The sequence below is a fragment of the Thamnophis sirtalis genome, unplaced genomic scaffold (genome assembly GCF_051295495.1).
Source record: "Thamnophis sirtalis isolate CommonGarterSnake01/CBP01778 unplaced genomic scaffold, rThaSir2_p1.2 scaffold_8, whole genome shotgun sequence".
Lineage (NCBI taxonomy): Eukaryota > Metazoa > Chordata > Lepidosauria > Squamata > Natricidae > Thamnophis > Thamnophis sirtalis.
In genome coordinates, this window is record NW_028261388.1 from 23,141,850 (window position 1) to 23,154,465 (window position 12,616).

The 12,616-nt window shown below is 38.1% G+C and overlaps 1 protein-coding gene across 2 annotated transcripts in view; it reads right to left on the minus strand.

Moving 5' to 3' along the window:
- Window positions 1-11,958, minus strand: part of FLT3 (fms related receptor tyrosine kinase 3) — a 71,067-nt gene extending 59,109 nt beyond the window's left edge. For both annotated transcript variants that reach the window (XM_087721245.1, XM_087721244.1), the window contains exons 1-2: window positions 11,875-11,958; window positions 2,694-2,815 (exon numbers count right to left, since the gene is read on the minus strand). In XM_087721245.1, the coding sequence (XP_087577371.1) occupies window positions 2,694-2,815; window positions 11,875-11,929 (177 nt within the window). In that variant the 5' untranslated portion in view covers window positions 11,930-11,958. The remainder of the gene's footprint in view (window positions 1-2,693; window positions 2,816-11,874) is intronic.
- Between the last annotated feature and the right edge of the window lie 658 nt (window positions 11,959-12,616).

A 12,616-nucleotide genomic window follows, 5' to 3' on the forward strand; every position in this document is an offset into this window, starting at 1 on the left:
AGGAAATCTGACGAGTCTAGCTAATATAAATCGCGCATCACACCTGATAAGTCGGAAATACCAGTTCGTCCAAACCAGTAACTTTTTTTTTACTATCGGTTCAAGTGAACCGGTAGCATTTTTTACTACCAGTTCAGGCGAACCAGTTCAAACTGATAGCATTTCACCCCTGGATAATATCACAAGTAGAAAGTGGTTTAGACAATATAGAGAGACAGTTTGCTGGAGTGATTAAGGCACCTTTTAAAAAAAAACAGTAGATGGTGAATTTTAGTCCTGAAGTCAGGTTGGGGAAGTGGCTTCAGGAAACCTCTTTCAAAACTTTGCCAAGAAAATGGCATTGTTTAAGTTGTTTAGCAGCCACAGTCAACAGTGACTTGAAGCTTCGCACATGTAGCCAAAAACCTCACTTCAAAATTTTAAGCATAGTACATGGAAATCAGGAAACAAAAGGAGGCAATAAGTATTAACAGTGGAATACCACATGTTTGAAAAAGGGAAGATGAAGATTGCTCAGAAGACCACAAGAGAGTATGGAAACAGAACAGCTGTCAGTGGAGAAAAGATGAAAAAATGTTAGCTTTACAGTTAAGATGAACTATTTTTGGGACTTGTTTCAATTGTTGAAAAAATAATTGAATGCGTAGCTTATGATGGGACCTCATAAACTACGCTTATACTTCACAGGTCAGCACTCCAGACAGCTGCCTGATTATAAAACCAGTTCAGGCTCAGAGAATTAAAGACCTGGAGAAGAATGAAATCCCTTATTATAAAGATAAAATAAAACCTTGACATCCAGTTTTATAATACTTTGACAGGTAGTAGCAACATCCATCATTGTTTGAGCTCACATTCACAGAAAAAGAGCAGTGAAAGGCAATGGGTAAGGGAAAATGCAAAAACATTATTTATAAGTTAGCAAAGAAATAAGTCTTTTGAAAGAGATGAGGTAAGGATTAGTAGATCTCAAGCCATAGCATAGATGGTCCTTATGTAAATGTACAACTCTTCTGGCTTCAAAGCTACCAAACATCTCACCAAGTAAAAAAATCAATGGTTAAAATCTTGAGTGTGTACATATTTCTGAAACTTTTGCATTAGCAATGGGCAATCAACTATTGTGTATGACTTCATCCTTGTCTGTAGTAAAGATTCAAATCTAACTGAGCCTTGCCCAAACGTTTTTAGCCAAATCAAACTGCAGAGTAAGTCGTGAAAGATCAGGAAGCCTAGGATTCACTCCAGAGATGAGTTGCTAATCTTTTTACTACTAGTTCAGGTATGCTTCTGCGTGCACTGCTGTGAGACACTTATGTGCATGCGCAGAAGCTTTTGCACATGTGCAGAAGCATCCAGGCAGGTGGGAGGAGCCTCCCGCTGCCGCGACTACCAGTTCAGGCGATCCAGGCTGAACCTGCAGCAACCCACCTCTGATTCACTCCCAAACCCAGGTTGTAAAGCCTGACAATTTGAATATTTGTTCATTACACCAATTACCATGAGAGGAGAGTCGTTGGTTAAGAATCAAGAGTTAGCATGGTGGCAATTGCCTCTCTGGGTGGCAACCCATTAATCGTTTGTCTCAACATCTTCTGTGTCAAAGCCATGTGCCAGCCAGAAAGGCCAGCAGATGGAACAGAATCTACTGGTGACAAATGGTCTTTGTATGGAGCTGGTATTTGTGGAATTAAAATTGCTTTGGTGGGTTTGGAAGCCAGAAGACACAGAGAAAAGCTGGTGACAGAAGAAGATGTCACCCAAGACATTTTAAAACAGCATTTATCTACCCAAGCCTCAAGAGGGTAGAGTCCACATCCAATGGAACAATGCAAACAAATTCTGATTACAACTTGATTTACAACTATTTGTTTAGTGGCTGTTTGAAGTTACAGTGGCATTAAAAAAAGTGACTTATTGCCTATTTATGACCATTATAGTATTCCCGTGGTCACAGGATCAAAATTCAGGTGCTTGGCAACTGGTATGTATTTATGACACTGTCATATCATGGCCCCATTGCACGGTCCTGGGGTCATGTGATACCATTTGTAATCTTCTCAGCAGGCTTCTGACAAGCAAAGTCAATGGGAGAGCTGCAGTGATTTGCTTAGCAACTGTGGGAAAAAAGGTTGTAAAATGGGGCAAAACTTATTTAACAACTGCCTTGCTTAGTAATGGAAATTTTGGGCTCAGTTGTAGGTTGAGGGTTGTATTTCATCTGGGAAAGGTGAAGAGACAGGCAATGACAATATTGAAGGACTGGATGATCTTCACAATGAAGAAAAATTGAAAGTTGAGACTCTTTAGCTTACTGAATAATTGACTGAGTGGGTGAGGAAGATATGTACTCTATGGAGAAAGTGGAGAGGAAGAAGACATATTCTTTGCTCATAATGCTAGAACCCAGGATTAGTGAAACTGGATGGTGGTAAGTCCAACATGCATGAAAACAGGAAGGATTGTCTGTAATTAAATCATGCAAGATTTCAATTCATTAATTACAGGCATTCCTTGCAATGCCCACCAGTAGCTTTAAGTGGAGCTTAAACTTCTTTCACACTGTAAAAAATAGTAGAGAATGTTATATTATATTCCATAACAGAGACACACTGTCTTCAGTATAATGTGATCTGTGGCACAGATGGGACTTTGGTCCTATTCAACATTTTTATACTCTAATTTTCCTTTACCTTGAGAGAAGCTGAAGAATTCCAATTTCTTGAAGCATTGTTGTGTTGTTTGATTAAAAAGCAAGTTATCTCAAATGTAGTTTGGCTTATCACAACAGTGGATGTCACTGTAAGAATCAGAGCTGCCAAAAAGGAAAACAAAAAATGTACAATGAAATCAAAACGTAAACATGCTGAATATATTGTGGTGTTTTTTTTCAACCCACTGTCCCTTTTCCCATTCATTTGTCCCTCTCAATTAGTAAATTTCTCAGTAAATCAAATAGATAGAACATAAAACATAGCATAATAGGATTGGAAGAGACTTTGTAGGTCTTCTACTCAAAACCCTTGCTCAAGCACGAGACCTGGACAATTGGGTATCTGATCTCTTCTTGAAAATCTCCAGTGATGAGCAGCCACGACTTCGGGAGGTAAGCCATTCCACTGATTAATTGTTCTCAATGTCAGGAAATTTATCCTAAGTTCTAGATTGCAGCTGCCTTTAATTATTTTTCACCCACTACTTCTTGTCTAGTCCTCAGGTGCTTTGGATAGGTCAACTCCCTCTTCCCTGTGATAACCCCACAAGTACTAAAACACTGCTATCATATCACCCCTCTTTTTGGTAAATTAGGCATACCTACTTCCCTCAATTTTTCATCATATGGTTCAGCTTCCAGACCAGAGGTGAAATGCTACTGGTTCGGGCCGGTTTGACTGAACCAGTAGTAAAAAATAAACTTAAATAAATACAATAAAGTTCTGATGAGAACTTTAAAAAATTTTTTTTTTGAATTTTTAAATTACCTGTTCACCTGAACCGGTAGCAAAAAAACACTTTAGAAAGTTTTTTTTAAGTTGCGATGATCAGCTGTGCGATAATCAGCTGTGCTGTGTTGGAAGTTTTTAAAAAACTTTAAAAAGCATTTTTTAAATTACTGATCAGCTATGCGACAATCAGCTGTGTCTGATTTTCTGTGATGTTCCTGCTTGTTGCAGGGGATATTTTGTGTGAAGTCCAGCTGCTTATACATTGTATGTGAGTCAGTTGTGCAGCCATGCCCACCCAGTCACATGACCATGAAGCCTCCCCCACCTGGTCACCTGACCACCAAGCCACGCCCACAGAACCGGTAGGGAAAATTTTTGAATTTCACCACAGTTCTAGACCCCTTATCTTTTTGTTTTTCTCTGCACTCTTTCTAGGGTCTCAATATCTTTTTTGCATTGTGGTGACCAGAACACAGTGACAAGATGCTTCTGAATCTTGAGTCTATCTTCTAAATGTTAGTTATTCCCCCCAGTTTGGTGCCATCTGCAAATTTGATGAATTCCACTTCTATCTGCTCATCTAGATCATTTTTGAAGATGCTGAAGATTACTCAGCCATTATCTATATATCGCTATCATTCTCTCTTTCTAATGTTACTCACTTAATTATAGATGCCACGAATGTCAATCCTATTTTGTGTATTGGCCACTGACTGGAGTGGTATTTAGCATTTTGGAAATGTCTCCTTGGCTGGCACAAAGCCAGAATCAATGGAAAACGTGACCATTTCATAAGATAGAATATGTATAATATGGTGTTTCAGCCTGGATGAATGAAATATAAGTATCAGTGTTGAAGCAGTAGATTTGATAAAAGATAAGCCAGCCTTCATTGTGAGTACAGAACAGAAATAATAAATTAAGAGTAAAAAAAAAAAGTCACTACAAACACTAAGCACAATGAATAAAGGAACAATTCAATTTTAAACATCCAAGTCTCTTTTCCAGCCAGCATTTTATTAACCTTTATGGTCAAAATTAAAATGATATACAGAGGAATATAAAAGTATTGGGAAGTTAGTTTTTTAGCTGAAGGTAATTGCAAAGATTCTTAATGAAATATAGCCCCAAAACAGGAAGCCAATTTTTAGTAACTAATCAAGGAGAGAACCAACCTAGAACTAAGGAGAATTTTCTTATTAGGACAATTAATCAGTAGATTAATTAATCTAGAAATGAAATAAAAATTGAATGACAAATAAGAATGGAAAACAGCTAATGTGATTTATTAAAAAAAAACCACAATATGATGATACATTCCTGCCCTAGTCTCTCTTTCCAGTATGCAAGACTGCAGCTGGAGTTGCCAATATTAGACTAGGTTGAGAAGAGATATAAATAAAAATAGTCCCCAAAGGATTATCTAGCATAGAACTGAAACTAGACAATACTTTAAAAAAGGGGAATGCATTTGTTTAGCATGACATAGAATAGTCTTTTAACCAGAAGTATGGAATAAAAGAGAGACTGATAAATATTAAAAAAAATAAAACCAAAAAGCAGCTATTTATTTGAGTTCTAGATAAACATTTATTTCAGATTTAATAGTGTTTCAGAGATGTGGCTGTCAGCTATTTGTGTATGTATGTTATTATTATGGAAGGTTAGATGAGATTTCACCAACATTATTCACCCCTGATTAATGCATTCATTCTAATAATCGAGTCTGACTCTGAATTACAAATCTATGTCTGAAGAATCTGGGTTAAGTTTTGGATTGGAGATTTGGGGAACATGAACGTTTATGCATAATTTTTGTAATTTTTTCATTGGGTCTTAATAATGATTTTATTCATTTGGGATTTGGGGGTCTTTTTTCATAGGCTTAACACAGCTCTAATTTTGTCATTAGGAGCAATGTAACATTGGCCACTAATGTATTGTATACGGGTTGTCTTAGAAGGTAATACCTTTTGTAAGTAGGAGCTTAAGATAGGCAGACTTCATACAGATAAACAATTGAAAAATACTGTTCTTTTTAAAAAGCAGTGTTAATTGCTGCACCTTTCTTATATTAAGTATATTAGCTCAAGTTCATGTTAGGAAAAACTTAGTAAGAAAACAATGTTCAGAGTAGCTCAATAACTAAACCAAATACTAAACATGGAGAATACACAGCAATAGCAAAAAAAACTAGCAGTATACATTCACAACAGAATCTGAACAAATTCAACTAAAAATAGCTCTCATATATAGTGTATGTTACATTGCAATGCATGCTTAAGACATTTAAATACAATTTCTAAAGAAAAAATAGATAAAAGGACTAGACAAGAAATTAGAAACCTAATGCTTACAAATATATTGATTTATATTTGAGGTTCAATGGGAAGAAAGGATATACTTGAAAAGTGGTTTCTTAATGTTTTTATTGATTTTTATTCTTTTTCCTTTTTTTGTATGCTTTTTGTCATTTAAAAATAATTTTTGCACTTTGTGATTTTATGATTCACATATTTTTGCATTGAATTTATTAGTGTTTTTTAGGCTTTTAAATGATATAGTATAATAATTTATTGAAATATTAGAAAATTGTAAAACACATTTGTAAATACCTTGTTTATGTGTTTGACTTTATTCTGTCTTCCCTTTTTTCTTTTTGTTCTGTTTATCTATCTGTACCTATATCTATATCTATAACCGCATCTCTCTCTCTCTCTCTCCCTCCCTTCCTCCCTTCCTCTCTCCCTCTCTCCCTCACTTTCTCGTGGGAAGTGATAGGTTCTCCTTGCTTTGTACATTCAAAGAGAAGCTAAGAACTGGCTTGCCAGTTATGGTTTACTACACTAAGCAAAGGCTGTTAGCACCCAGTGAATATTGACTGATCTCAAAAAACCTAAGCAGTGCTTGACAGGCAAATGAGACACCACCCTGAAATTCCATATTGTAAACTAAACTGACAAGTAAAAAACATAAAAAAAGAAGAAAGAAGGAAGAATCTTGGAAGAAAGCAATAAATAACTGCTTCTATAGAGTACTTCATGCTTCTATTCCTAGTACTGTACTTTTATACTATTGACCAAAAAAAATCCAGCTTTGGACACATTCATGTGGTTATCGGGAGTTCAGTTAAATCTGAAGGAGTCTTTCCCTTTATAAATTAGGCAACGGACTGATATAATGAAAAAAGATCTTTCAACATTATGATGTTAAGACTCACAATGAGCTTTAACCATGAAACAATTAGGATTATAATATTATGGATGAGGTTTGCATTAATTTGTTTCCTATTGACTTTGTACATTCAGCCATTGGTTTATAAACCATCAACCATAATGTATGAACCCAATAAATTTCAGCTTATTGTATAAACCATTATTAAAGCAAATAAAATCTTAGAATGATTATGAGGCTATGTGGCGATGGTTTTGGTAAAGAATGATCATTATCCATCCTCAGGCATACTTTATTCCTTCAAAGTAGACTGATGCAGAACCAGTCTTAGAATGAGACATACATTGTATAAGACATAGTTTGAATAATATGATTTATTGAATAATTCATACTTGTTTTGAATAATACAATAAGCTAAATAAAAACATATTTACAAACTATAGTGGCAAAATTCCCACAAACATAAAATCCCAATGCAATATGCAGTCACAATTGAATCCTGCCACCTTTCATTCTAAGGAGAAGAATTCTGTCTTAGCTTCTCAATTCTTGCATTAATGGACTGTGTTATTCTTTGCTTTAGTTATGACCTGTTCAGATTGAGAGAAACTAATACATCTTATAGATATGAGCAAGGTTACAGAAGGGCAGATTTGTATAAATGCAGTACGTTTTCCTTGTTTTAGCTTCTCTTGATTTGTCCTTATATAAACCTATTTGAGATCCAGGACATAAATGAAGCAAGAAATAACCCAAGAAATCATAAAGAAACCATGCATTTCTGCTTGCACATGACTTATCTAGTGGCGATTCGGGCGGCTAAATGTTCGCATTTCTCTGCTCTCATTGTGTCCTCAGAATCACGCCCGGCCACCCTGTTTAGGATAACCCGCTCCCTCCTGAAAGGGAAGAGCCGAAGAATTTGTTCAGTTTCTGTCGGACAAAGTCGCTCAGATTCGGACGGACCTGGACTCCACTTGGACAGTACCTGCTGAGATGCCGAGAGTGGGCCTTGATCGGATTTCTTGGAGCGAGTTCCAGCTTGCTACTCCTGAGGAAGTGGACAAGGCCATGGGAGCTGTAAGTACCTCCACCTGTTTACTGGACCCGTGTCCCTCCTGGCTGGTTTCAACCAGCAGGGAGGTCACACGAGGCTGGCTCCAGAGGATTGTTAATACCTCTCTACAGGAGGGATCTTTCCCGCTGCCCCTAAAGGACGTGGTGGTAAGACCCCTCCTTAAGAAGCCTTCTCTGGATCCAGCTATTCTTAACAACTACCGTCCAGTCTCCAATCTCCCTTTTGTAGGGAAGGTTGTTGAGAAGGTGGTGGCCTTTCAGCTCCGATGGACCTTGGATGAAGCTGATTATCTAGATCCCTTTCAGTCGGGTTTCAGGCCTGGTTACTACACTGAAACTGCTTTGGTCGCGCTGACCGATGGTCTCTGGTGGGCCAGGGATAGAGGACATTCCTCTATCCTGGTGCTTCTTGACCTCTTAGCGGCCTTCGATACCATCAACCATGGTATCCTTCTGCGACGACTGGGAAAGGTGGGAGTGGGAGGCACCGTGTTACGGTGGTTCTCCTCTTACCTCTCAGATAGGTTGCAGTCGGTTTGGTTGGAGGACAGAGGTTGACCCCTAGGCCCCTAAAATATGGGGTGCCTCAGGGCTTGGTCCTGTCCCCCGTCCTATTTAACATCTACATGAAGCCGCTGGGTGAGATCATTCGTCGGCACGGAATCAAATATCACCAATATGCGGACGATACTCAGTTGTATCTGTCCGCCCCGTGCCAACTCAGCAAAGCGGTAGAAGTGATGTGCCAGTGGCTGGAAGCCGTTAGGGTCTGGATGGGAGTTAACAAGCTGGCACTCAATCCAGACAAGACCGAGTGGCTGTTGATGCTGCCCCCTAAGAACGGACCAGATATTCCATCTCTTAGCCGGGGGGTTGAAACCCTTTGCCCCTCAGAGAGGGTCCGCAACTTGGGTGTCCTCCTGGATCCTCAGCTGACATTAGAATACCATCTGTTGGCTGTGACCAGGGGGCCTTTTGCCCAGGTTCACCTGGTGCACCAGTTGCAGCCCTACCTGGACCGGGAAGCACTTCAAATGGTCACTCATGCTCTCGTCACCTCTAGGCTTGATTACTGTAATGCGCTTTACTTGGGGCTGCCCCTGAAGAGTGTTCGGAGACTACAATTGGTCCAGAATGCAGCTGCGCGAGCGATATCGGGTATACCTAGGTACACCCATGTTACACCTATCCTCCGCGAGCTGCACTGGCTTCCCATCGGTCTCTGAATGCGCTTCAAGGTGCTGGTCATTACCTTTAAAGCCCTACATGGCTTAGGACCTGGATACCTACGGGACCGCTTCCTGCCACATACCTCCCAACAACCTATAAGATTTCACAGATTGGGCCTCCTTTGGGTACCGTCGACCGGGCAATGCCGGTTGGCGACTACTCGGGGGAGGTCTTTTTCTGTAGCTGCCCCGGCCCTGTGGAATGATCTCCCCACAGAGATCCGGACCCTTCCCACTCTCTCGGCCTTCCGTAAAGCCACTAAAGCCTGGCTGTTCCGGCAGGCCTGGGGCTGTTGACCCCAAAATATGGTCCAGCCCCATTTGGAATGGAGTGCATGGTGTGTTTTTAAATCTATCTTTTCTTTCCTTCTCTTCCTTTTGATTTATTTGTATTGTTGGCCGCCTGGAGTCCGACGGGATTGGGCGGCATATAAATGTTATTAAACTTTAAACATTAACTTACAGATCTAGACTGAATTTGCATATTACACTGAAATGTAAGATTGGCTTAACAATAAATTCAATTGTTCCTAGTACTTGAAGTAAGTGCAGTTAACAAGATTTACGTAGACAACCTTAACATGATATTTAAACCAAATGCTCTGACTTTATCAACCTGAAAGAAACCAGAAGACAAACACGTAGGTTGACCTCTTCATTCTCTGATGTTTTTCCAGTGAATGAATCTAAGATTTTACATCTGCATATAATGCTAAGACTGGCTAATCAAGACACAAACAACTCATTAATCATGTGCTTTTCTGGCAAGAGCACGCTGATAGGTTTGCCTGTGTATTTGCTTTATCATTTAGTATAATATGCAGGATGGAATGTAAAAAGTAAGCCAGTAATAAACCATAGATTCAAAAAGCTGTTCATTTTATACACTAAGCCCCAAATAAGTACCTTGGCTTTTCATAATGGATGAACCCAACTTCTATGGAGAACAGAACAGAATTTAAAGCACAATAAATACTTGTGAAACTGAAGACCTAGATATGAAACTGTATAAACACAACCAAGAATCAAAGAAAATTGCACAATCTATAGCATTTTAATTCTTGCACGTATTTTACATTTAGTTTGAAATAAGCTGCTGAAATCAACATGGGGAGAAAAACTACTTAAATTACAAGACAAATAAGTAAAATAGTGAGCGTGAATATTTGAATTTACAATACGTATAAAAAAGAGCAACTACAAAAAGAGCTGCATTTTATTTTACAATATATTGTAGTAGGAAATGCTGCCCCTGCTGCAACATTTTGATTGGATTTTTGGATTTTCAAACATAAAAACAGATTTTATTTCAATAAGATTTATTTCAGATGAGACAGATCAAAGTTCAGTGGGGATACTAAGCATGCTTGCAAGTGAATATATCCCATTGAACTCCGTGGAACAGATGCACTCAGATGCACTCAGGGCTGTGTAGTATGAGAAATCATAAATCAAACCTTGACAATTTTAGAATTCAGCACATAAGAGCTGGTGAGAATATGTTGTGGTATTCTCTGTTGCGGCTCCGACACTATGGAACAATCTCCCCGTGGAGATTCGTACCCTCACCACCGTCCAGGCCTTCCGCACAGCCCTCAAGAACTGGCTAACCCGTCAGGCCTGGGGATAATCTTATTTCGCCCCTCCCGAATGCTGAGTGAATGTTGAGTTTTATTGTCTAATTTACTTTGTGCACATTTCTTTTTTCGTATTGTCCTACACTCCCCTTCCTTTTTGATTGTAAGCCGCCCTGAGTCCCCTCAGGGAAAAGGGCGGCCTATAAATAAATACAAAACAAACAAACAAACAAACAAACAATTATTGTAGAATGGCTGAACCATGTGAATTAAGAACTAAAGGTTCTTAACCAAAGTCATAATAATGTGGCTCAGCAAATAATGGCATAAAAGAGAATATGTTAAGGCTGAGCTCTTATAAATCATGACACTTATTCTATTATTACCAAGAACACTATTTCAGCCCTAGACGAAAATATAGTTATCTAAATCTTGAAAAACATAATTATGCTATTTTCTTGCTAACAAGATTAAATAATACAAACAAGCAAAATTAGGTACCTGATATTACCAAACTAGTTCCTTGTAAGAAATATCAAAAAGATCTTTCTTTCTTTCCCTCCCTTTCTTTCTTTCTTTCTTTCTTTCTTTCTTTCCTTCCTTCCTTCCTTCCTTCCTTCCTTCCTTCTTTCCTTCTTTCTTAATTATGCTGTCAGTTCATTTTAGAGCTTACTGTACTTTAATTCAGGAGCCATGGTTTTAACATAAGTATGGGTATGAATAATATTAAACATATCAGGCAAGATGCACAGAAACTGAAATATGAGCTTAGTCCTTTGTTCAATTGTATAAAAAGGTAAGATTAAAAAAAGCATTAAAATATGATTTCCCAGTTGTATGAATACAATTTAACCAAATAACCTATTCAGTGAACTGGTAGCCAAAGTTTTAGTAATAGTTAAGCAAAATATTTATCCATCAATACAATAATCATCCTTCTAATAAAGATCCAAACTCATTACTTTATCAAGATATATTAATTGGATTAATTGCATTTGGATCTCTGAGTTTTCTGTTAGTTTTCAAATATCTCAGATCAGGGAAAAAATTGATCTAAAAAAGCCTTTCTCCTTGCTTATTTTAAATCCATCAACAATTGTTACCCATCCTTCTGAAGCTTCATACAAACAGCCTGTTCTGTTAGGAAGGAGAAATAGAAAAGGGCACAAAAAGACCACCAAAACCAAAGATGCACGGGGCAAAATCAAATTGAAATGAAGAGAAATGAGACACACACAGACACAAAAAAAATCCGAGGAGGAGACACTAAATAGAAAAAAAGGTGTAGGAGAAAACTATAGAAAGAGGAGGAAAATTTGGACCAGCAATGCAAGAAGAGCTATGAATGCAGATGTCAATGGGTACACTTACCAAGCATCTGCAGCTGACTTTTAGTTACTAAAATATTGAAGTGTTGCCGTCTCATTGCAGCTGTTGGTGCAAGAGTTCCTGCTTGAGTGAAATGTTATTTCAAGAGCTCACATTCTGTATCTGCAGGTGGTTCTCTCAGGACTCCAATATAAACCTCTCGACTGTAACCCACTTCTTCTTTTTGAGGAGAAGTTTTGGGGCTCTTCCTGCAACAAAAAAATAATAATAACAACAACAGCAGATTAAAAATAACCACCCTACAATAGTTAACCACCAGCAAAGTGAACAAGTCCTTTCTATAATATTCAATATATTCTTTTCCTATCATTTTTGTGAGGATGAAAAGTTTTGATTCCCGCAGAAAAGTCTTTAAAGCTCCTTAGTGTTTTTATTTTTTCAGTACCCTCCCCTTTTTATTTCAAGAAATATTCACCGCTTAAGAATTAACCATAGAGGCATAGTTCTTTTTAGGAACAAGTTTGTTGTGCTAAATCCATACTCCAGTAGAGGGCTCTCAGGCACTAGAATCCTCAGGTTTACTGAGCTGCATTTCAGAAACCTAATCAAATAGTGAGGGTTTTTCTTCTCTCCTTCCATTTAGACTCAGTGTCAAACACCATGACAATCACTAAAAAAAAGAAATGGTAATTGCAAACAAAGCATGTTATTAGTTCAACATGAGATCCAAAAATCAGCTTTTTAGAGGATAGTGCCTCCTTTTCCTCGGTTATAGAACTCATTC